Below are 26,273 nucleotides of genomic sequence, written 5' to 3'. Positions count from 1 at the left end.
CTTTGCGAGGCGTTTCCAGAGGCGGAGCTAGGGAGAAGCCCGGCGTCGGCTGAGATGAGGAGGCGCTCAGGCGGGCAGCGGAGGCTCCGGGACGCGTCTCTCGGCCGGGCCCAGCGCGTGTGCGCGCCTGTTGCCAGGGAAGGAGAGATGCGCCGACTGCGCTTTCCAGGCGACGCGCTGGCTTTCCTTTCCTGGGCCGCACCGCCATATTGAGAGTCGCGGGCTCTCAGAAACGTGAAAAGCCCCGCGGGAGGCGCAGCGGGGTTTCTTGGGGAAAGGGGAGAAGCCGCTCCCCCCTTGGCTGCCCCCGTCCCTCTCTCCTCGGACTGGGAGACGCGCTATCCTCACCTGAAGCCGGCGGGGCCTTCTTCCCACCCGGACCAGGCCTTGCTTTGGACAGGCAGGCGAGAGGCTCTGTCCCTGAGGCAGGTAGAGCCGGCCTTTTAGGTTTCATCTCTCTTGCGGCTTATTTCGGACCGAATTCGCCTCCCCGTTGTTAAACCGGATTCAGAACAGCGTTAAAGTGGGTCTTCGTTAATGGTTGGCCATGGTGGAAGTGGGGCCGAATGGTCGTTTCCTTCAGAAACGTCATGGAAGGGGGGCTTTTTCTTTTCTGATCCAGAAGGAGTTAAACCAGGTTATGCGAGTATCTAGAAATAGGAGTACAGGTAATCCTCGACTTACAACAGTTCATGTAGTGACCGTTCAAAGTTAACAACGGCACTCTAAAAAGTGACTTAACTTATGACCATTGCATATCCCCAAAGTCATGTGATCAAGATTCAGATGCTTGGCAACTGACTCCTATTTATGATGGTTGCAGTGGCCTAGGATCATGTGATTACCTTTTGTGATCTTCTGGCAAGCAAGTCAATGAGAAGCCAGATTCACTTAACTACTCAACAACTGCAATGATTCACTTAACTGTGGCAAGAAAAGTCATAAATTGGGGCAAAATTCACTTAACAAATATCTCAGCAACAGAAATGTTGAGCTCAATTGTGGTCGTAAATCGAGGACTACCTGTATATAAACCTCAAATTCTGTTCCTGCATAGAAAGACAAATAACCACGAGTGGTACAAATGATTCTTTAGGCCACTGTAATTTTTCTCTACAGGAAAATGGCTTTTTCTGTATGGAAGGATGATTGTGCCCACACAAGGATTTGAGGCCAGCCTCATTGTTTCAGATGAATCAGAAATAAAAAAGAATCACTTTGAAAAATTATTTGGGCTTCCCTTAACTAAAGTCACCCAAACCACATCTATATAGGGAGGCCTGTTCCTCTAATAACCCTTTTTCAGTAATTTTTTAAGAATCCAGAAATATGGGTTGAACAAAGCTAAAATTGACATACTTAGCTGGTTCGTACAGCACTGTAAGCATTAATATTTTGATACTTAGCCTTGTGTGAAATTAGTTTTTGTGACTTTTAAATGTATTTGATGGCATATTCTGCAAATTCAACTGATAATGGTTTATTGAATAGATCTTATATGGGCAAACAAGATCAAATTTAATTTGTGATATAATCACACTGCCATTTCTTTTTTTAATTCAGAGTTAATTCCTGGAATTTAATTGAATTTGTTTTGTAGACTATTTTGCTGTAGTTTTCACCAGTTGAAACTTGGAGAACTCAGCAAAGAATCCTGTTTAAATTTAAGCATTCCATCAACACAAAGAAATCTAGTAACCTGCACATCACAGAACTGATCGTTGTTTTAGTTCATAGTAGAAAAGTGTTTCTACAGGTTCTTGTCAGATATGTAAAAAGTGCCAAAGTCAGAAAAAAGCAGTTTAAAAGTGGCTGCTGTGGAAAATGTTTTGTAGCATGAAACATCATTAACTAGAATTCATTTCCACTTTGGAAATTTGACAGAACATTCTGTATTACCCCACTGTTTTGGTCTTTTTAATATAATTTGATAAGTTTCTTCCAAACATTGAATTATTGCCATCCCACCTTTTATTTCTTAAGGATGCCTATGGAATCCTTCTTCCACTTTAATGAAAAACATGGAAATGCATATAATACTGGGCTTAATCATTTTTTTTTAATAGCATGCCAGTCTTCTGCCTATTCATTTATAAGTAAAGTAACTTTTCAAGTCATGGGGGAAACTATGAGTGCTGCTGTAACATTTTCTGTTTTAATTTTATGTCTTTTTTTATTGTACTGCTTTGTGTTCTAAAAGTGGCAAGAATGAAAAAGTTAAAGTAAAAACCAGAAGGAAGAGATTGCTGACCATTAACATTAGTTTTGATATGTTGGAGGAAGCAGCTTAGAAGTTTCCTATTTTTGTTAAATAACTGAACGATTGTAGCATCATGTTGCATTCCTCAACTGAGGTTCAAGATCTGTTGAACTATTTTGTACCTTATAAGGTTGTAAATGCTACTGCATACTTGCAAACATTTTAGGAACAGGTTTGGCTTGCATTTTAGCGAATGATTCTAAGTACTGTAATAACTATTTCTAGGTGAATTGCATTTATGTATCCAAATTAATTTCAAACCATTGACAAATTGGCAAGATCAAAAAGTAAAATTAGAATGCTTTTCTCAGCATTTTTTTCCCCAGTTCATGGCAAAAGATTTTAAATAGGGGCAATTTGTCATGAACACAATTATTTTAAACATCTGTAACTTAGTTTTTTCTTTTTTGCTGTTATTTCTTTCTGCTTTGTTTCTTTTTTTCTTTTTTTCTTTTTTTGCTGCTAATTGGATTAAAAGCCATTTTGTATGCTATGGCAACTTGGATGGAGAATAACTATGAAGATATAAGGTAAAATGTACCCCATAGAGTAAGATGTATAGAAAGTGCTATTTTTGAAACAAATTTAGCCAAATATGAATTTGTCTCTTTGTTTTATACACTGTTATAATCAACAATGACTCCTAGTGGTGAATATCAATAAAAATACCAAATAAAATTCAATAAATACCATGGTTGTATTAATATGTGGTTCCCTAATTTCTCTGCTAGATTTAATATAATGGCTTTTCTTGTCAAGATGTTTTGTGGCACTTATCTGTTACAGTATTTAATTTGATGTTAGAACCATAGGCCTTCTATCAGAAAGACAGGAGAAGGTTTGGATTTAACTGGCTGGGATTGAACACATTATTGTTAACCAGTGGTATATTATGTTTAATAATAATTTTGTAAATTCTGCATTTGGCAAATTATCAGGTTACTCAGTTAATCAAACAATATATTTTCTATAGGGTTTAAATAAAAATTGTAAAAAATGGGGTTTTATTTGTTTAAATTATTTTAAATATCTGGGAATAAATATTCTAAGAAATCTTTTAGGCTTGGAACAATTATATGTGTTCATTTTCTGTCTATAAACTGATTTTGTACCAGTTTATGAACAATGAAATGACTATGATTGGGATTTAACAAGATGTTTAAAAATAAAAATTGGCTGAATGATTTTTGCTCTATATGTAATGTAGTAGTATGCCACTTTTTCTTATTAGGTATAGTAAAATATAAATATGTATATAGATAATGATATGCATATGCCTGAGTGACCAAAACATTTGATAAAAACTAAGTTTATAATTTAAAGAGCTGCATAGACTGTTCTGTAAATGTAATTAAGTTTCCAAAAAGAGCCTAGCTTAGTTGGAGCCACTTTTAAAGTGTATTTCACTTTTGAATAATTCTGCTTGAAGAAGGTCAAGTGTACATATTTAAATATTTTGTTCTTGTACGTCTCATTACAGTTACATAGACAGAATGACGGACCTGGTAGCTGTCTGGGAAGTAGGCCTGAGTGATGGTGTTCACAAAATTGAATTTGAACATGGGACCACATCAGGAAAGCGTGTTGTGTATGTAGATGGAAAGGTAGGACATTTACATAAAATGCATTCAGTTCTTGGAAAGACAAGTTAACATTTGGTGCATGTAAAATGTGGTTCGCTAAAAGAGTACTTCTGAAGGCAGCTGTTCTAGTTGGTGTTGAGCATGACTGGGCAATTTATTTTCCCAAGGGGCCACATGAGAAACTGGGACTGTTATGGAGTGTCACTGACACTACCGTGATGCTGCTGACATCCTAATCCTGCTGATGCTGCAGGCCGGACTTGGACTACCTGCAGGTCAGATGCGGCCTATGGGCCATAAAATGCCCAGGTCTGGTGTTGAGGATAGGCTTTTCTGGCCATACTTCCAGCTTATTTTCTTATTTCTTTTCTGTTGTCATTTCTCTTTAATCTTTTTCTTTCTATTCCTTTCCCTCCTGATGAGCCACTGAGTTAATCCTGTTTTCATTACCATAAATAGATTTCTGTGTGTGAGAAATATGGCCCATACTATCAAATGGTCCCTCAATTGTCTTCTCCTATACCAAACATTTGCTTTTCAGCAAAACAACCTTGATCTCTGTGGGAATTTTGAGGCCAAAAGAGAGAGCTATTTCATGAGACTTGTCATTCCTCCAGATCCTTACTGTCATTATTACAATGAGAAAGAGATTGGTTGCATCATTATCTAATAAATTCAGGTGCTTTGTGGCATTGGGAGAACTCTACCTCATTTTGGTAAGGGCATAAATTAGCACTGGCAGGAAAATTCACAAAAGACCCCAAAAGAGGATAAGCAAGAAAGCATTTTAACCTACCAATTTCAGGGTAAGTATGAAGGGTCCTTGATAAGTATGAGTGATAGATATTTATAAATTAAGGTTTCTTTAAATAACTATCACTTGAAATACTATCTTTATGTACACCACTCTTTACACATGCTGAAATGAGTCTTTTTAACAGTTTTAATTACTCAATTTTTATTTGAAATCAAAATTACAGAAGGAGGTTTAGACTACATAAGTATTTCATTAACTTTTTGAAATTATATTTTATTGCTTTTAGTGAAAAAAGGCTTTGAGATGTTCCAGTGAAGGAAGCAGTACACAAATATATTAAATAAATAATAATGTTGAATTGAAATTGTAAAAATTTGTTGTTAAAGATAATGTGTTTTTATGAAGTATTTTTCTTCTGAACAGATGCTGAGTTCAGCTTTTGGCTATTAGAACAATATTCATAGCTTTAAACTGATAGATTAGTTAGTTTTCTTTGTTAATATTGGCAGGAAAATATACAATATACAATACTGTATACATATACAATAACCAGTTTGGAAATTCAGTTGTTTCCTGAAAACACACATCAGCATAGTGCAAAGAATGAATGCCTCATGGTACTAGAATCTTGCTTTCAGTTTTGCTGCAGATGTTATACAGAAAATCATTATTTAAGGTATACAGATGTATACTGGGAAATTGAGAAATGCTGCAGTCATAATAGAGATGAATGAGCAACCAATTAATTGGAGAGATGGCTTAATTTATCAGATTGCTTTTTAATCATAATTTTCCTTATCTAATTTCTTTCATTCCATTTTATCATCCCCACTATACTACATACTATGTACTACTGTAAGTAGAAACATCATCCCCACTATACTTCATACTATGTACTACTGTAAGTAGAAAGGAAAGAAAAGGGCATCTTGACAGTACAGTGATTACTTTCTTTCTGGCTTTTGGGAACTGAATGTATTTGATTGATCCTATATAGGATCAATCCTGGCTGTATTTTCTTTATGTGGGCACATGCAATGGAAGAGGAGACTAGATCTATTTCATTCAAGTGACCAACTAGTACTGTAAATGTTTTTACCCAAATTGTGGAAATGAGTCTGAGAGTGGAAACTGAGTAGGTAGCCCATCTTCTTCCAGCTTCCTGTCCCATTTGTCCAAATAAAAAATCAGGTTCAGCTATATTGTTTCCTTTGGTGAGTGCCTATTACTGTAGCATATACTTTTTCTAAATGTGATTTAAGGTCTTGCCTATACAACAGCAATAAATGTCATCTCTTCCCCATGTCCAAGCTAAGTTGTATAATACCCAAGATCAAAGAATTTATATTACTGAGACAGCAAATCATACAAGCGCCTCTACCCTCTGCCACTACATTTATTATACAGCAAATTAATTTATTATCCTTTCATAAACTAAGTTCCCTAGCATAACTGTACTATTGTACATTTGTAGGATTAGTCCTACAAAGGGGGGGAAAGTATTCTAAGGCATTTTAGTTTTTAAATATGTAAATATGAAGTGCATACAAGTATATTTGAAAGAACGTTCATCGACTGTATATCCTGGTACATGCATATCTATTCTTCACAACCGTTATATTTTTGATATCATAGACTTAAAAGATAACCTAGTCCAACTTCTTCCTCAGTGCAGGATCCAGTAGATCATCCCTAATAGAGACACCCAGGTTCTTTTTAAGACCTCAAGCAAAGGAGAACTCACCACTTTATGAGGCAATCTACACTATTGGCTCATAGTTTATAGAATCTTGGCATTTAACCTGAATCTTATTCTTATAGTTTTGGAGTTACATGCAGCTCTATAAGGTGACAGTTATAAGTCCATTCCCTCTTCTGTGTGACAATCCCTGAGATATTTGAAGGCTGCTATCATGTCTCCCCTCAGTTATCTAAACGTATATACATGTATTTACCTTTCCTGATATAGTTTGTTTTCTTGACCCTGCATGTGCGGGAGAATGCTTAGGAATTTTTAAAATAATTATAATAATAATAATCCTGTGACAGTATTTTAACACCATCAAACAACATCTACCTATCCTAGATCCTTGGAAGGACTTGATAGGTGGATAAAATGCCAAATCCAGTCTAAACATCTCACTGACTGCAACAAATCATAACAATTCACCATGTTAATAAACATCCTCTGAACTTGCTCTCCAGTTGCTCTTTTCTTTTGTTTTTGAAGTGTAAAGTGTCTCAGAAATGGGATACAATCAGGGCAGAATAGCATTTAATAATTAATTCCTGTGACTTAGATTCTATGTTCTTGTTAGGAAATATTACTATACAATAGGATGACAGGATAAAAAGTCTTTTGATTACATCTGATTTGATCAATTTTTTAAATAATAAAACAAAATGTTGAGTGGTTTTATGGCAGTCAAGTTTTCAGAATTGAAGCAAAAATATGTTTGTATTAAATGTCTTTTTTTCATCCATAGGAAATAATAAGAAAAGAATGGATGTTTAAATTAGTGGGAAAGGAGACATTTACAGTTGGAGCTGCTAACACAAAGGCTACTATTAATATTGATGCAGTCAGTGGATTTGCATATGAATATACCCTGGAAATAGATGGAAAAAGTCTCAAGAAATATCTGGAGAATCGGTCAAAAACAACGAACACTTGGGTATTACACCTAGATGGTACAGATTTTAGAGTTGTTTTAGGTAAGTTAGTTTTCCTGAAGTCTCTTGTATGATTCATGTATTATTTTAGTTGTATTTTGGCACTTTCCAGAGTGCATTAATGCTATTTCCCATTTATTTGAAATAAATACTAAGGGAATCTTTATAGAAAATATGTGTGATGGCTTAGAGTTGACAGTGTCTTCATGGCACATAATCAAATTACTTATATACCCTGGGATTACTACAAGATCTCTTGGATCTGAAAAGGATTTGTTAAATTAGGGTTAAGTTTTAATAGCTAAGTAGTTTGTAATTTATTAGCATTGGTTTACATTTATTGTTGAATCTTAACTATGTATTGTTGGCAATGCATTATCTCATAACAAAGTAGAAAACAACATTACTATAAATCCAGAAAACATCATGTTGGATATATAAATGTGGCTATGGGCATAACTGAGAATTAAGGATGCTGACTAATAAGCTTGTTTTAAGATAATAGCAGCACGTTGTAAATAAATCTGTGTCTACTGTCAACCTGTATCTGCAATTATAATATCTAAAAAAAAAAAGTCACATGCAGCATTCTAGAAGCCTTTCTGCTTGCAGAAAGACTACCAGAATCAAAGTCCTTCTTTGAAACGGGCATCAGCTATAGGCTTGATAACAATGCACATTCATCTGCCCCCCAATTTCAGGAGCCACCATAATTTTCAAAAAGTCACAGCTTCCTTTTAGGCAGTTTTGAATTTTTCAGAAATACTATTTTTAAAGTAAAAAATTGACAAGTTATATACATAAGACATCTTTTACATAGAAATAATTGTCCTTTTTCAGATTGAATCCATTTTGCTATTAAATTAATAGGTACTTAACGTTCTTGCAGTCATAGAATAAGCAGGACCTGTAATTGGAAGTTTTTAAGAAGAGACTGGACAGCCATTTGTCTGAAATGGTATAGGGTTTCCTTCCTGAGCAGGGGGTTGGACTAGATTACCTCCAAGGTCCCTTCCAACTTTATTATTATTATTATTATTATTATTATTATTATTATTATTATTTGTTACAGTTTTATGTGTTTCCCTTAAGGATACCATTCATTTTATTCTTCCTTCCATTGGATTCTTTTTCTCAATATTCCATCAGCATTCTGTGGCCACTTGACTGTTAACTTTATTTTCTACAAAAGCACTATATTGTAATTGTATAAACAGCATTCTTAGAGAACTATCATGTATATAATGAGATTTCATCTGGACCAGAATGCAATTAGAAATACATTTGTAGCATTTTGTAGAACTAAATCAAAATAAAAGACAATGCAAACTATAGAAGAGCTTTGGTCTGGGTACAACTTCACTTATATTTAAGATGTTGAAATTGTATAAAATAATTTATGTAACAATCCTTTTTTTATATAGAGAAAGACACAATGGATGTTTGGTGCAATGGTAAAAAAGTGGAGACAGCGGTATGTAACATATAAAAACATAATTTCAATTTTGATTATTTTAGTTGAAAATAGTTAAGTCATATGGTTAGAGAGGATATTTAATAGCATCTTTCTTCTCCCAATTAATGGAGAATTAAGACAATTAAAATAACTGGGACAGCTGAATAACAAGCAGTCCTAACGAGCATAATCCTATAGAATTTTAAAGATTATTATGGGTGGGAAACCTGTGGCCTTCCAAATGTTGCTGAAAACTTTCAGCTAACCCTGCCAACAGTTCTACTGATTTTAGATGGTGGAAGTTACAGTTCTGCAGCAGCCCGATATAAAATAAGATATAAATTTAACAATTATGATGGTATCACAGGTTCATTTTTAGATGATAAAGACACAAGAAAGGTGAGCAGAATTGTATTTTACCATACAAGAGTGCTGTTGAGCAGATACAAAAGTGCAGCTTCATCTTTACTAGGCTTCTTTTTGTTTACATACCTCACATAAAGCACAAGCTACTGCACTGGGTCTCCAAATTGATGACTATCTCCAAGTGATGCTGAGTTCATCTCAGTCACTTTTATCAAATTTCACTTTCATTTCTCTTTCTCTTATCAGCCTTTTGTCATCAGGTTACTACTTTCCTTCTAGTGGAGTTTGTACAATACATCTCTGTTGAATGAGATGAGTCATTTGGAAGCAAAACTCAGCTTTTCCAAACTGTTGTATCTCCATTCTTTGTTTCATTGCCATACACTAAATAAATAATTTTTTGTTTCACTATTGAAAATAGGATTGACTTATCCATTAGGCATGATAGGCAAATGACCCACAAAAAATATGAAGTGGAAGTTACTTATTTTGGTGCCTTTTAACAAATATATATTTCACCACCTTTTAATAAAAACATGCAAGAAACTCACAAAACATAAACAACAAACCAGTTATCTTGTTTGTAGCCATATATAACAGACATAATTAACTGGCTACAACATTATTATTACAGAATAATGTTTATTTACTCCCTGCTTCTTTGTAAAAATAAACCACAAAAATATTGAAAATCCTATGGAATGTAATTTTTAATATTATTGTTTTTATGGAAGAAGAAGCCTCACCAAAGCAAAAATGTATGGGGCTTACAAAAATCCTCATGTGATCCTGGCTGAAAATTGTTTTTCCTTTGACTGCTGCTTCCCCTCGTCTTCCTCTTAGTCTTTCAGCACTCCAACTCATCTTTACTGTCTCACAACAGGTTCTTTCCCTAAGTTGAATTTTCTTCCTTCCTTCAGCAGAAAACCATAACCTCCAGACACAAGTATGTCAGTATTGGAAGGCTCTCACTACCTTTGCTACTGCTGGAGCTCCTTTTATTGCTTAGTTTAGTGGTTGGGAGGTAGAAAAAATACAGAGATTCATGCATGTTCTAGAACAGAGGTACCCAACCTTTTGGGCACCAGGGACCGATTCCGTGGAGAGAGGTTTTTCTGCGAATCAGAGGGGCCCTGGTTTTGTGTGCTGCCTGCATCTCGCAGATGGGGCTTTGCTTGTTTGTGCACACGGGTTGCTGACATGCCACGGCCCGGTACTGGACTGGGGGTTGGGGACCCCTGTTCTAGAATGCTTATGCCCCTTACAAAACAGAAAGGACTTCCCTCTTCCAGAAGCTTGGCATCAGCTTCCAGATTAAAATACCTCAGAAGAGCAACAGAAGGTTTGGTCTTTCCCAATCTTTTACCACTAAACTTTACTACAAAATAAATTGGACTCTTCTTTGAAAAATGCCATACAGTACATAAAGCAATAAAACAATTGCATGGATACAGTTCAAATTGAATTGGCATCTTTTCTGAAATTCCTAAAATCACGAAAAGTTAAAGGTTAAGCTTGTCCTGTTGGTATGCTGCAACTCTGAATATTTTATGCTTTGCTGAAACTAAAATAATTTGATAGCTAATGAAGGCTTGAAGCATTTGAAAATCATTAAGTGGATTTTTAAATCTTTTTTTGTCAGGGTGAATTTGTAGAAGACGGGACAGAAACACATTTCAGTATTGGAAAGCACAACTGTTATATCAAAGCTATCAGCAGTGGGAAGAGAAGGGAAGGAATTCTTCACATGCTCATTGTGGATGATGGCGAAATTCCAGAAGTCTTGGAATAGCTTTCAGAGACTAATGCAGATAAAAATATCAGGGATTTCAATTACTGTGGTAATTGACAACATTAATATGTACTTGTTCATTTAGTCGGTGATGGATTTTTTTTAAGTTAGAGCATAGAAAATTCACTAGAAGGCCAAATATGTATGTAAAGTTATGTGTAATCTATTTTGTTATATAGGGACACTGAAGGGAAACTGACTAATGTAGAAATTGTTTACTTGAGACATTTTAATAAAATAGCGCAGAATAAAAGAGTCAGTTTGTTCATTAGAATGTTTTTTATCCCTTTAAGCATATTTTTTTAAAAAAACTTGATATGTACTTCAGTGAAAGGCTAAATATATCTTGTTTAGATTTATGATCAGTAAAATTGATACCAGACATACTGCATGCCTATGAAGTCAACTTTCAGCTCTTTGTACTATGTGCTAAAAGAGCCCTATAACTACCTTCCCCATGTAGCCATTTCATTCTGTGGGCCTAAGAAGATCTATCTAATCAGGCAATAATAATAATAATAATTAAGACCAATTGAACATCCCTAAGTATGGATAGCCAGAAATGGCTGAGGCTCTGCATTAACCATTTGCTTTGGAATGTAAATGCCATGTCAACTATTGTGTTATATTTTTTTCAGGTTTTGTAAGAGAAGTTTATAATTCTTAAACCTTGATAATTTTGTTTTATTTGCAAATATACGTATATGTGTACAGTATTTGCATTGCATTTATATTTTATACTGCTATTTCAAAGTTTATATTATCCCGATTGCTAATTTTAATCTCCTCTTGTTGCATATGTGTAGCCTGAGCAAACCCTTTAGTGTATTTTGATTTAATATTGTCTTTTAGCCAATTCTTTTTTGTCTATAAGTATTTTCCTTAACAATCCTGACATGGTCAATTTAATTTTGGATATTTGAATATCAGTTCTTTTGTACTGGCTAATGACCACAGTAAAATTAATAAGTAAATATAAAACAACTCCCCCCACACACACACACCTGTTCAGATTGCTTAAAATTAGTATTTTAGAATAAAGACAAGAAGACATGGTTTTTACTGCCCTTTGTTGAAATAACATTAAAAAATAAGGAGACTTCAAGAACATAGTGTTGCAGGGATTTCTTTTTTCATTGCATTACTGAACTGCCATAAGTTTATTACTTAATCTAACACAGAACTAGTGTCTTTGTTTCAATTAGCATTAAGGCTTCAGAGATTCTAGGATGATGGTTCCAAGCTTGCCTTCTGATCAGGGTTCCAAAGCAGAGAACATGTCAGTAAGTACAAGGGTAGAGCTTGTTCCCTATTGAAAATGACAAAGATTTCAGGGTTATGAATGTCATCAACCACACTATCGTAGAGCTTCCTACTGCTTGTGTTAATTAATGGTGGTGCTACATAACTCCGATTGCCCCTTGTGTATGACCCTGTTACAACTTCTGCTTCAAACACACAGATCAAATGGTCCATTTCACATTTTTCTCTGGTATCTGCTATAAGTTTCCGGGGGTTCTTTTTAAAATAGATGCCAGCTCCATATTTCTGATCTGAAAAGCAAGACAAAATGCAGGCTGTTTTACCATATTTTCATTACAATGGCAATATAAATGACTAGCTGACTGCAGTGTCTTTAGTCTTTCAACCATATACTAGGCAGAACTAATAAGGATTAATTTGACTACAGTAATCAAATTTAGGAATCATGCTGAAAATAACCACTATAATAATAACACATAACAATTAGAAATAGAGTAATTAAAGCTGAGGTTGGAGAGATGAGCCCCATTAATTCTTAGGCTAAGACAGGAGACATTATGTAATTGTATTTTGGTACACCAACAAACCACGAGCTAATCTGCTAATTCAAATGGACGAGAGGTAGAAAGTTAAAGAGTTTATACCCTGGAATATAGATATATGGTCTGCAGTGAGGAATCAGCCTCTATGTTTGAGGCTGAATTCTTGCTTACCCTCTAGTTTCTAATCTTTCTGCCTATAATAGCTGAGAAGTGAATTGAGAGTTAAGTATCTGGTAGTCTAATTTACTGCCAACTCTGGATGCGAAGCCCAAGAGGACATAAGAGAGGCACCACAATCTAGTCCTGTAGTTTAGGTTCCTTACACTTAAGAATGAAAACTCCAATCTTGTTTCTCACCAGTATAGAAATTAAAATTTAACAACCGGTTGTAAAATACCAACTTTTAAGTCATGTTTGTGTTGTTTCAAAGGTATTCAGTTTGCACATGAATAGGGTATTTAATACACTAAAAAAATATTCTGCATTTTCTACAGCATTTACAGCAACGTATCTGGTTTACCTTGTGATGAGGAGTCAGTTTTCTGAAATCCAGTTTTGCACACCAGGCTACAATACTGAGCAGGGACATGATGGTACAATCTATGGCATACAGGCATTCCAGTATTTCTTCCTTCTATTTTCCTTTTTACCCTTTGGAAAGCAGATTCTAAAAGAGGGTTATGTATTTTCTCTATCTGTAATAAAAACAAACAGTAAGGATGTACCCTGTTTATTACCAGTAATGTAATGACTGTGAATGTAATTTGCCTGCCAACCAGCAGAAACTGCATATTCCCGCAAACCTTTCCTCACACGAGAGATGCTGCCTGGTATGTGTCTTCAAGATTCTGGAGGAAATCCAGGTAGTTGAATCAAAGAAACATCGCACTCAAGGATTATCTGTTTTCTGTACAAATAAATCATTGTTCAACCAAGATTTTGTTCCAGAATATGGATTTGTTTTCTGTGAAATATTAAGCCTGTGTATTTTTCCAGTCACAATACAAATTAGGTCATTGCTTGTTAGTCATTATCCTTTTTCAGGTTTGTCATAAACATATTAGTTTTAATTAGACAATATTTTGGAATTCTGTAGTGTCTTCTGAAATCTAGCTTGAGCTCATAATTTGTAGGAAACTGACACTATCTAATGATTTGCTCAGAGTGACACATTGTCTATTAATCCCAAGATTGGTGGTTGATTAAACACAAACATACACACACAAGCAACTGTTGTGTTAGATTTACAATTAGTTCCCAATTTTCCATGAGCAGGGAATCCTCAGTTTTATAGGATGCTCCTGATAATGGAAGGGAGAAGGAGGCAAGTTATGCTAACTCCTACAGGCCAATATGACTCCATAAAACAGTGGTTCTCAACCTTTCTAATGCCGCGACCCCATAATACAGTTCCCCATGTTGTGGTGACCCCCAACCACTTATACATCACTGGGTGCCAGGGGCGTGGCCAAAGAAAAGGGGGAAAAAATGGCGGACAGCCTTGTTTGGCGACCCCCGTGAAATGGTCATTCGACCCCAAATGGGGTCCCGACCCATAGGTTGAGAACCACTGCCATAAAAGCTTCCCCGGGACTCCTCCAGAGCTGTATGGAAGATCATGTTTCCGGCTGAAAATTGAGAAATCAGCAAATCAGATGGATTAAATAATCTTAATTCCCTCAAATGGATTAAATCTTTTTTTTTTCTTCACAGAAAGCGAACCTGAGATCCAAAATTGACATCATTAGCACTGAACAGTCAGCTTCTTCAAACAAAAGGAGAAGTGGTAACCAGTTAATGCCCAGTTTAACTTGCAGTTTGGATCATTCAGAGACTTCTTCATTGAAACCCTGTCAATCAGTAGATTTCAATCTTATTTGCTTAAATTTGGTTAATTTGATACATCTATAATGCAACACAATTTTCCCCTAGCATTATTTTGCTATTCACCTTTAGAACCCGGAGGCCGGCTTTTTCGAGCTGTTTTTCTTTGTCCTTGAATTCTTGAAGGTAAGACTCTATTGGGGTGATTTGATAACAGCATCTGTTTGCCATCTCCAGATCCCCTTCTTGATGAGGATAGCTCTCCAAAGATCCTGGATGCAGATAATACACTGCTTAATAAAAATTAAACCAAGATTTTCATACTGAAAAATAAGCTGGAAACTTAAAAGAATGGGATGGTGCTCTTTAATTCCATTTGTTCTATAAAAGAAAAAAATTAAATATAGCATAATGCTATGCTATAATATACCCTTAAAAACTTTTGTGTTAACATAAAAAGATAAATAAATAAAAATACAGACTTTTTTTAAAAATAAACCAAAGCTAAATAAAATAAGCCACAATAGCAACTGTAGAAAATTAGAAAATAAAAATTGAGAGTATACAGTATGTATACAGACACACACACACACACACACACTCAAATGAGAAACATTTTAAACACCCATTTGGGGTATTTCTGACTCAGGACATTTGCGCAAATGATATTTCTAAGATGAAATAAGAAAAAAATAGTTAATATAGCCAACACGACTAAAATAATTTTTTCATTTACTATATGTTGTTTCAAAGTTCAGATCCTCTATGGATTCCACTTATATGTTAAAAGATGTACGATTTTTATTGCAATTTGCAATATGAAACCGAGCACTTGACAACAGAGGTTAAATAATATTCTAATGCTGTACTAGTTTATATGATTTAACAAAAAATGGATAAGAATGGCTTTCTGAAAAAGATGGTTGGGTGATTTTCCTAGAGCAGAGCATGTTCAGACTATCATTGTAGAATTCTGCTATTTTAATTTATCTGATATGGATTTATATTACTTTCTACATTATAAGAATAAAGTCATGATACAAACATTTAAAGGTACAACTTATGTCTGTGCAGGTTTGTCTCAGCATTCTGCTCGTCCACTATTTGCTGTTAGTAAGCATTGGGCAATTCAGAGTGAGATGCTGAAACGAAACTCCTTTTAAGTTTAATAAAGATTACGTAAATTTCTAAAACTGCTGTTGCTAAGGATTAGAAGCTTGCTTTTAAAAAAGTGAATTAAACCAAGATTTTCCGTGAATTCTTAAAGGTTAGATTAATATCTGTTATCAGTGGAATATGCTCATACAACTCTACGTACCATCCATCTTAAGAGATTCTTGCTTGGCTGTAGACTGTAGCATGAATTCAATTGCAAAGGCTGCATCAATCACAGCTCGGGGAGACCCTTCGATCTCTAGGGCTGCCCCTGCTCCACTTGCACTCTCCAGGATGTTAATGCCAAAATGTTGCTGAAGGTGAGACAATTCGAGAGGCTGGACACTGCTCAGGTTTAAAATGTTATGATTCCGTATAACAATCCGTCCAGTTTCCTCAACCAATATAATATCTCCGAGCCACCGTCCTGCTTTCTCCAAAATATCATGGCTGCGTCCTATCAGTTCCACAAAAGGCCCATTTCTTTCAAAACCTGGATTGGCTTGGAGATCAGTCTGTAGCTCTGCTTTAAAAAAGAAAGAAAAAAGATTTGCACTGCTGAATGATTGCATCCAAACGTAAGCAATCCAGGGGAAAAAAGTATGCTATTAGGTGGCTTGAATGGATAGTTAGGAATAAGACTAGATAGTTCCAAAAAAAGTGATGACCATCTGGAGACTCAAGAAGGAATGAGAATGACCAGAACACCGAGATAATTTGAACATAAAGAGAGAATGACTAAGGATCAAATTGCAAAACAGATGTAAAGAAAAAATGGATCGGTTGAGAGAAAAGGGAAGCCTTTGGGTCAAGTGGATGAAATTTGCAAAAACAAGCTAGAGATTTAAAGAACAACAGGCAGTGTACAAAGTGGTATATTGTTATAATTTTGAGATATTTAACATGATTTTATACAATAAATATTGTACAATTTCTGCAATTTTAAGACAAAATTCCCCAGGAGCTTCCACTGAGCAAAATTTTGCTTTTAGACAAGATTAGATAAGATTAAGAATTAAGAGTTTTTAAGGTTTTCCAGCTTTTAAAATCCCCTTTCCCTGAAATGCTTCCTCCCTCCTATCTTGACAAATTTTCACTGGCCTTTCTTTTATCTCACCCACCTTTCAGCTTCTCCTTCTATGGCTGGGTTCTTACAGCATATGAATCCGCAACTTCTTAAGCCATTGGTTGCTGACTAAGCCACACTTAGCTGGGTTCACATTCCATATTAAACTAAAACCCAGCATTTACAAACACAGCAGAGAGGACCACCACCATTGTCAAAAACAATGACATTAGATGATGAGTATGTGGGGTATACTGAATCATAAATCACTGTCAACAAAGTTGTTTAGTTCAAAGTTGTTTAGCTCCCCACTCTTAAGGTTTCAATCGTTGGACAGGCTCTTGACAAAAAATCTATTTCAGTTCATTGAACTTAATTAAGCCAAGAATTCCCATACATTTTAAGCCTCCAATTTATTTTTACCAATTGTGTCAACATTGCCGCAGTCCATCTTTTCTTCTAGTTTGTTCTTCACTGACATAAGCTTGGCACAGAAAGCCTTTAAAAAAAGGGGAGGGGGGAATAATGATTAATCAACATAATATATTACTAATTTGGATATATATATATATTGTTCATATAACACCATGGACATTATAGCAAATGGCAATTAGAATAATAATAAGTTTTCAATGGGATGTGTCTCCCCAATATTGAATGCTTGGGATAGATCGGAAATTCAGTTGGCGAAATCACGTTTACATATAAAAGAATAAGAAGATACAACCAATGTCAACAGCTTAGCTAACATTTAGAATAGAAGATTGATTTAATGTTCCAGAATGTATGTGATATGTCCTTTGTAGAAACTAGTAAATAAAATAGTTATTCTCAGTGGACTTTTGCCATTGTTTCCTTGACTGAGATTTTTGGATATCCCAACAAGAAATTCAACTAGCAGAGAAAGGTCTAGAACTCATGCCAAATTCAAAGGATTATGGCAGACTGTGTGGTCACAACAAGAAGTATTGCAATTTCTTTCAAAATTGCACTTCTTTAACAAGGTACAAAATGTTTTTATTTGGGCAGGTACCTCTTTAATTATTAAGACTTTACTCCATGCTTGGTCTATTAACTTCTTGATTGTTTTTATATAATCAAAGAATGAAAAAGGTCTCTAAAATGATCTAATCCAGTTTCTGGCCAATAAAAGAATCCTCTATTACATGTCGCTAAATTCTTAACTAGCTTTTTAGTGAATGCTGCTAGTGAAGAAGAGATCCTCACTTTCTAAGGCAAGGTATTTTGCAGTCAACAAGTTGTCGGAAGAATAATTTGGAGTTCCAACTCGAACCGGGGCTGTGCAAGAATAAATAAAAATGAGATCCAGATAGTTGTAAGGAAAGAAGAAATATTTATTCCTAAAAGCAAAACAGTTTGCATTTTGGGGCAGGCTGCAGAGAAATGGGGTACAGCAGCAGATTTTTATAGGGGGAGCTTGTCCGGGGTGTGAAAGTGTCTGCATGCTGATTCTAGGATGACACTTGTGGGGCGTGTGTGTATGAGTGTGTATAGGTATGAATTCTTATCAACGTGCAGTTCTGCTGGGAGACCTAACTTAATTCTATTTGTGTTTGCAGACTGTATGCTTTGATATGTGGATTAGGTCTGGGTAACTTATTTGGGGATTTGAGGAAGTTTGGGTAAAGGATTTTCCCCCTTTGCTATTTTTACTTGATTAATTTAGTTTCAGGTTGATTATCAATTATCTAGTGAAGATGCTGATTTTTGTTAAAGTTTTAAGGGAGGATGGAAACAGAATAAAAAATAAAATATATTTGGATATAAAACTTGTCACAAAGTCTATACTTTTTAAACCCTTTCTTCTTATTTGAGCTACAGATTCATAACCTACCTTTGAAGAGAAAGAAAACAAAGGTCCTCCATTCAAAAAATCAGAAAATGGTTATTACACCATAACCTAATTATCCTTTCTTCAAGCTTCAAGATCCTCATAGATTTGGCCTCCAAGACACTCACCTTCTTTGTTAATATATATACAACATACACCTTAATATATTTAAACTTTTCCTAATCTTGGCTAAAGAGTAGAGACAGAATAAACTAATCAGTTGGGTTGCTAGACAAATGTTCAAGCATAATTTTCAAGGCTTCCAACCAAAAACTGGGCAGCCCTTTGGGATTATTTGAGGATTCCTATCCGGGACAGGGAGCCAGACATCCATGGTGTTTTCCAAGCCTCTGATTCTATGGTATTCATAGGATTTAAGTGTCTTCAAAAAAACTCCTACAAAGGACAAAAATATTAACAACGAAAAGCAACTCTCCATCTCATAATAGTTTCACTCATAATAGTGCAAGGAGAGTAACTTGAGTCTGACTGCATAATACCACATGCTTTCCTTGGGCCCCTGTAACCTACCTGCAAGGAATACAATATTCAATAACTTACTTCATAAACATCAATATTGTCCAGAGGTACCACAATGTAGACATCCAGCTTCTTCCCAATTTGTTCCACTGCAAAGTGCATGATTTCTTCCACCATAATTTCGGCCACCTCATTACTTGGTAAATGTAAATCTTTAATTCCAAGAGGAGGAAAAGCAATGGATGACAACTTCTGTTCCACAGTCTTGGCAAGCCCCTTAGAAATGGCTGTTTTTAATACCTGCAAGCAAGAAATTCAATTATATAAGCTGATTTGCTCCCAAATTCATATGAATGAAACACTGTGAAGCTAACATCACCTCTTGCCTGTTGCCTTCAATGTAAGATGGCCAAACCACATGCAGCACATGCTCACAATCAAGATGGAATCCTTTTGTGTATATGAAATTGGATCTCTCTGATGGAAGTTTCTGTAACTCAGAGGCAAATTGTTCCTGCATAGCTGGACCTGCCTTTTCCAAAATTGCTCTTGAAACCGTTCCTTGAGAAAGATCATCTTGCATGGTCATAGAATTAATAATTATAGCAGCCTGGAAGAGAGCAATGTAAAATGTGAAACTTTTCATGCCATGTTTCTACAGACAAGGAATTCCCACACTATTCCATCAGCCGCAAGAAATCTTAATAATCTCCCCCATCTTCATAAGGACAGGACATATTTCTACAAGAAAGGTTATGTAAGGTTTGGGGACTTCCAACAATAATTTGAGGCATGCACAGAGGGAATATAAAGTACATTCAGACTGAACATCCTGTTGAATACGTAGCAACAAATTTAATGTTGGATGTGGCCCCTGTATACTCCACATCATATAATTTTCAATAAAGCTATAATGTCTACTGGTTTTCTGCACTGGAATTAAAAAAATATTCTTGGCATGCCAACACATTTACAGAGACATTATAATCCACAAGACTTACTTGCTGTGTTTCTATACTCCCTTTTTTGATCTGCAGGCAGAGTTCATTGACTGTGATAGAGTCAGGAATACCCGACTGAGGCACAATATCATTAACCCCGAGCAGATCTTCACAAGCCTTTTTCATGACATCAGCTGTGGTCTCATCAATGTTTACAAGGTGGATTTCTTGTAAGTAGCCAAATAATGGAGCAAGTTGAACAAAGTTCCTGATTGTCTGTACAATCACTTGAGCACACCAATCCTGAGGAAAATTGAAGATCCCCGAACTCAGCGCAGGAATGGCCACAGACTTGATATTGTTTTCTGGAGCATTCACGTATTTCAGAACGTTTATTATGGCAGCTTCCAACTTGAGGCAACATTCCTCTTTCTGATCTTCTGACCACCTTGGACCTACCGCATGGATAACCTGCTTACAGGGCAGTCTTCCTCCGCTGGTGACCACAATCTGGCCAGCACTGAGTGGGCCATTCTTTTCAATGAAAAGTTTGCACTGCCCTTCAATTTCTGGCCCACCAGCTTTCAGGAGAGCAAACGCCAATCCTCCAAAATAGTGCAGGTATTCATTGGCTGCATTCACCAAAGCATCGGCCTCGTGTCTTGTGAGATCGTCTACCCAGACAGAAACCTCCACTCCTTCCTTCAGGCTTTTCCTATATACTTCCATGGGATTTCTCGTGCTCTTAAGGACGCAGATACAGCCAAACTTCTTCTGAAGAAGGCTGCACAGGTAATTCTCTCTTCTCTTAAGAACTGCATAAACGCTGTTACTGATGGGAATTGATAGCATTTCCTCATCTATCGGAATCCTAATTTCTAGGGAGATAAATGGAAATTAACGTTTGGCGGGTTGTACATTCCCACTGTTCATTTTTTAAGATTTTACTCCCTTCTGCCCCCAGGAAAGAAAACTACTAGCCAGTATATCATTTCTGCAGAATGCCATCTTTCCCTAACATAAATTACACAGTGATCTTGTGACATTAAGCATTCCCATTTATCAGGTTATTGATACAAAGGAAGTCAGCTGAATGCCAGCAATGAAATTTGCACCTGGAATGGGAAGAGATGTTTGTAATGCCAAGAACAGATGGATATTCTGTTCACATCTCATAAACAGAGAGCTGCTTATCCTTCAAATCAATAGAGAGTTAAAAAGAAGATCAAAAATATCAAGGAGAATCAAACTTAATGTACTTGCTGATAAAATGGGGACCCAAGTATAGATATTTTAGATTGCTAAGATTCTGTAACCTATCCCCTTTTTCCTTGCAACACATCTGCCTACTGAGACTTTGCGAGATCCTAGCTTTCTTGATTACTGTTTAGAGAATGACATTCTAACAAAATGATAAAAAACTGCTTTAACAGCTATTTTAGCATTACATCGCATGTGAATTAGAGGACTCTGCTTATATTTGACAGTACATGCGTGGTGATGTACATACAACTTGATGCAGAATGGAAGTTTTTAGTATGAGGATCTCGAGTACAGAAAACTTGAGAGAAACTATAAAGAACCTCAGTGAAAATTGTATGACTAAAAGACACAAAGACTATTTACCTGCACTGGCTTTTTTAGTAATCTCAGAACTGGAAGTCTGTGAAAATAATAGCAGAAAATCAGAATAGTCTTTCTTAATGTCTAAGCTAAAGCCATTGGCATTAATGTTCATGAATCCTCCGTTTAATAATCTCTCTTCTGAAACAATTCACTAAAAGGAGACAAAGATTTTAATCCACTATGCTGTACAAACCATATGCTAAATTGACATACAGATAGTCCTCGAGTTACATATGTAATGGAGCCTGCCCATTCCATTTGTAACTCAAGGAGTTGTAGGAGAGAATGACGTGCCTTGAACACGATCACTCCCTGCTTTCATCCACGCATTCGCTAATCGAATGCACGGTTCGTTAAGTTCACATGAGATATCCCCGGTTGGGGAAGACCATGGGGGGGCCTAGTGATGGAACAGGCCACCCGCTTCAGATCACCCAAGGTCTTTTGCCACAGTGCTCAACTGTGAGGTGAGAACAGAGGTGAGGTCTCGTGCTACTGATCTCACGTGATCTTGTGGTACTTTAGGCCTCTGCACTGAAGGCTTGAAGCAGTAAAACAGGCCAACATCTCTCTCTCTCTCTCTCTCTCTCTCTCTCCCTCTCTCCCTCTCTCTCCCCCTCTCCCTCTCTCTCTCACCCAGGATCACTTTGTTTGAGATGGGTGGTCATATAAGCTTGATAAAATAAGTATTGATCTATGTCCATCCATCCGTCTGTCTGTCTGTCTGTCTGTCTGTCTATCTATCTATCTATCTAACTAACTAACTAATTAACTAACTAACTAACTAACTAACTACAGTACCTACCTACCTATCTATCTACCAATCTCTAATCTTCATTTCTGTCATGGACCAGTATAAAACAGAAAAAATTACACTCATTTCAATAACACTGAAACTTGCAAGAGATAAAAGAAACTAAAAGTTAGCATTGCTAACACAATAGTATAATATTAAAACACTAAATTATGTGTAGAAAAATTATTTACCAATACTGCAAACTCAAGGGGGGCTCTGAAGATCAGAAAAGGGTGTAAAAACAGATAAATAATAAAAACAAAACAGGAATTCCCAGTTCACTCATTTTCAGTAGCCCTAATTATCTTTTTGAATTTTCATTGGTATCAGACAAAATCTAGCAACATTGTTTGTCATAAATGGTTTCTTATATGAGATAGAATCAAGAAGAAAACTTTTGTTATGATCTATAACACATGCCAATACAGAAAATGTAAGTTTTCAACCTCACTGGCAACAGGGGAATATAAAAGTATGTGTGTGATGGTCTCCACAGTATTTCTGCTACATGGACAGGTTCTTATGCAAAAAAACAATAGCAATAGCACTTATATACTGCTTCACAGTGCTTTACAGCCCTCTCTAAGCAGCTTACAGAGTCAGCATATTGCCCCCAACAATCTGGGTCCTCATTTTAACGACCTTGGAAGGATGGAAGGCTGAGTCAACCTTCCAATAAAAAGAGAAGAAAGAAAAAAATGCAAGCTGATTCTTAGAAAGGCAAAGGAGGCTAAAGTCATTAAGTATCTGCCTGGTTCCTTTCTGGAATAAGCCATGTGAGCTCTAATGTATTTGGAGATGTGGGAGGAGAGAGATGCTAATGATAATGCTCACCTGCACACCGCTAGATGCACCCAAGAACCAATAACACACCAGAAGGGATGCCATAGAAAATCCCGCCAAATGTGAAGATGCCGAAGGAGTACTGCTAGGGAAGTTCATGGAGTGTGGTTTGACCATCACTTCAGAAATCTACTGTGAAACGTTACAAAAACTCAGACGAGGCACCCATAACAAGTGTCGGGGCATGCTGACTTCCGGTGTGGTGTTGGTTCACGATAACGCTCACCTGCACACCGCTAGACGCACCCAAGAACTTTTGAAGCAGCTCTGTTGGGATGTTTTTGATCATCCTCCTTTAGCCCAGATTTGGTACCGAGCGATTACTACTAAGGAATTTCAAACCTTGTATGACGTTTTGACAAATGCCTCAATTTGAATGGCGATTATGTTGAAAAGTAATGTTGCAGTTTTCTAATGTGTATAATAAAACTTCTGTATCTGCGAGTGTCTATCATTGATAACCAAACGGAGGTTTATTTCCGAATTGCCCTCAAAGTTTACCATCAGATTTTTCAGTGATAATCCTAATATTTATGCTAGCTACTATAGGTAGTTGAATATGCCATGGATCACAAATGCCAATAAACTTCATTTTTTCTGGTTGGACATTTAATTCCAAGGAGAAATTTAATGTGAATGTGTAATTGGGTCTTTTTAGTGCGGAAAAAATTATTTTGGAACACCTTAACACAGTTTGGTCCTTTAACACCAATTTTCCTTAAGCTTCCCCTGCCTTTTCCAAGCCTATGTCCACTGGCCCTTCTTCCATAATATAGGCTGGGAAAGCTCTGTTTGAAACTTTCTTTCTATATACTCACTAGCAATTTCATCATGTTCCCCATTTTGATCCTGTTCTTCCTGGTGGCCTCTTAGTTGTCCTTATTATCTTCTTCCATTTCCCTGGGTTGAGAGCTAGAAACTGCCTTCAACCCACCAGCCACCTCCCTTAGAATCTTTTGGCCCAGTTACTATGGAGATCGTTGCCAGAAGCTCCATGCCATTGTCAAGTTGCTCCTTAGCACTTAATTCAGGACTGAAGAAATAGCAGCCCTTCAGACAAGCTAGGCCAGGATCCACCAGGCCATTGGTCAAAGATGAGCAGGACTGCAATCCAACAAATTCTGGACAACTGAAGATCTCCAATCTGGCAGGGAAAAAAAATCGGAATACTTGGGTCAATTCTCTTAATCTCTGCAAAAAAAGTTTTACTAAATGCATTCTAGTCTAGCTTTAGCCATGAAAGCTCGCTTGGTGACTTTGGGCCATTCATTCTTTCAACCCAATTCATCCCACAGAGTTGTAGTTGTGGGGAAAATAGGAGGAAGAAGGTATGTTGGATATGTCACCACCTAGGGTTATTTGTAAAATTAATAATGCGGGATACAAATAAATAAATGTAAAAATAATAAATAACAACTTTATTTGGCATGCAGGTATAAAGGGGGGGGCAGACGTGAATAGCAATACCATGCCCACCATCTTGCAGAATTTGACCTTTCTTTTGGGTGCCCTTTTCAAAAGTCATCTCAGTTACTAATACCACCTTCATCTATGTCAAGATATTTAAATTTATAACTGGAACAGTGGGGGTTGTGTAAAGAGTCAGAACACACAGTTATAGCTGATTGATTAAAGAGAGTTGGCTACTGCGTGAAGCAATCTAAGCTGTGATTGATTGCTATGAGTAAAAAGGGGGAGTTTCCTTGTTTCCCGCTTTTTTTGCTGTGTGCCCAGCGTGCTCTGTGATTTACCTGATGGTATTCCTGCTGTGTTGATTTACCTGACTATGCTCCTGTTTGCCTCTCTTATTTACTGTAAATATATTTATTTATATAAAACCACAAGTTCCTGTCAACATCTCTGACTCCATTTGGACACCGGCTGCACAATTCCCTGACAATCTATATCCTCAACTTCATTAAAAAAATGTTTAGAAGCATTTCACAAGTCTCCATGTTTCTTTCTGGACTGAATCAATTCATTAGCTGCTTCAGTCATTGAAGCAACTCTAGGCAAAGTGCATGAATAAAAGAACAAATTAAAATAGGCTGAAACCTAGCCAACAGAAGGCAATATAAGCCACATAAAATTGGGGGAACAATATTACAGGTAGTCCTCAGGTTATCATTCAAAAACTTCAGTTATGATGGCACTGAATGGATGTGTTCTGTTACAATTGGTTCTTGAGTTCTGGCTATCAGTGTCCCCATGGTCATATGATCATGATCCTGGTCCTCCGTGTCAAGCTTGCAAATATGAGGGTTGGAGTGACCTTCTGAGTCACATAATCACAATATCTGAGATTCCCTGCCAGCTTCCCACAAGCAAGCCAATCGGCAATTCAGGTTTTTTCCAGGACAGACCACAACTAAATGTATTTAACACTAAATAGCAGTAAGCAATTACTTACTTATAACTGGAGCAAAGAAAAATGCAATTTTCAATTCTATTTAAATGCATTTTTAATAAAACCTAAAGGGAAACGGTTAATGCAGAAAATCATTGAAAGCTAAAATCAAATGTGGCAGTATTAAAGGCATAAGAGATAGGGGGAAAATGTATATGGTGCTGTCAAGGTAGATCAGACTAGAAAATCAAAGTTATCAATACTAATGTTACAGTATGATCCTTATAAGGTTACAATAAAAGAATCTTGCACATCTGAATGTGCTTCCCCTTTCTCTTCCTCAGAATACATGCTTTCTCATATTATAGTTTTGCCCCCAACTCAAATTTGCTATTTGATTGTTGTCTTTCTTGCAGCTCTTCCTCCTGTTCCTCAAGGTTATTCCTCCTGCCCATCAGAGGTGCTCCCCCCTTCTATCAGTGCCTAAGCAAGTGCTTGTTTTTCCTAATGGTTAATCCACAACTGCACAATTCTTGTCTCCATTTGCTGCGCTCTGATCTAGAGCTAGCTGGGAATAAGTCAGTTGAACTCAACGTCTTAGGGCCTTAAAGACCCTGCAGTTTTCTCACCAAAATTTCAAAAGCGGTTTGC

At 36.5% G+C, this 26,273-nt stretch overlaps 2 protein-coding genes across 6 annotated transcripts; one reads left to right on the top strand and one right to left on the bottom strand.

The window, feature by feature from the left end:
• The first annotated feature begins 57 nt into the window (after positions 1–57).
• FAIM (Fas apoptotic inhibitory molecule) lies at positions 58–11,603 on the top strand. Of its 4 annotated transcripts, XM_039323824.1 has the most exons (6): positions 58–429; positions 2,739–2,790; positions 3,741–3,864; positions 7,087–7,315; positions 8,698–8,747; positions 10,738–11,603. In XM_039323824.1, exons 2-6 carry the CDS (start codon positions 2,753–2,755, stop codon positions 10,885–10,887), a joined length of 591 nt encoding a protein of 196 aa, XP_039179758.1. In that variant the 5' UTR covers positions 58–429; positions 2,739–2,752; the 3' UTR covers positions 10,888–11,603. The 4 variants fall into 4 exon arrangements, with proteins under 4 accessions (XP_039179758.1, XP_039179760.1, XP_039179759.1 ...); XM_039323826.1 differs by lacking the exon at positions 2,739–2,790 and having other exon boundaries at positions 59–429; XM_039323825.1 differs by lacking the exon at positions 2,739–2,790 and having other exon boundaries at positions 60–425.
• On the bottom strand, positions 11,516–24,409 carry PARP9 (poly(ADP-ribose) polymerase family member 9). 2 transcript variants are annotated; one of them, XM_039323817.1, is made up of 10 exons: positions 24,094–24,409; positions 21,637–21,673; positions 20,071–20,888; positions 19,449–19,679; positions 19,151–19,369; positions 17,161–17,236; positions 15,835–16,197; positions 14,643–14,788; positions 13,213–13,387; positions 11,516–12,440 (listed from the first exon to the last, which is right to left on the bottom strand). In XM_039323817.1, exons 1-10 carry the CDS (start codon positions 24,115–24,117, stop codon positions 12,112–12,114), a joined length of 2,418 nt encoding a protein of 805 aa, XP_039179751.1. In that variant the 5' UTR covers positions 24,118–24,409; the 3' UTR covers positions 11,516–12,111. The 2 variants fall into 2 exon arrangements, with proteins under 2 accessions (XP_039179751.1, XP_039179752.1); XM_039323818.1 differs by having other exon boundaries at positions 15,835–16,194.
• Between the last annotated feature and the right edge of the window lie 1,864 nt (positions 24,410–26,273).

This window comes from Crotalus tigris, unplaced genomic scaffold (genome assembly GCF_016545835.1).
Source record: "Crotalus tigris isolate CLP2741 ecotype Arizona unplaced genomic scaffold, ASM1654583v1 scf7180000024282.1769268, whole genome shotgun sequence".
Classification (NCBI taxonomy): Eukaryota; Metazoa; Chordata; class Lepidosauria; order Squamata; family Viperidae; genus Crotalus; species Crotalus tigris.
The sequence above is the reverse complement of the archived record's forward strand: the minus strand, read 5'-3'. Positions and strand labels throughout refer to the sequence as shown.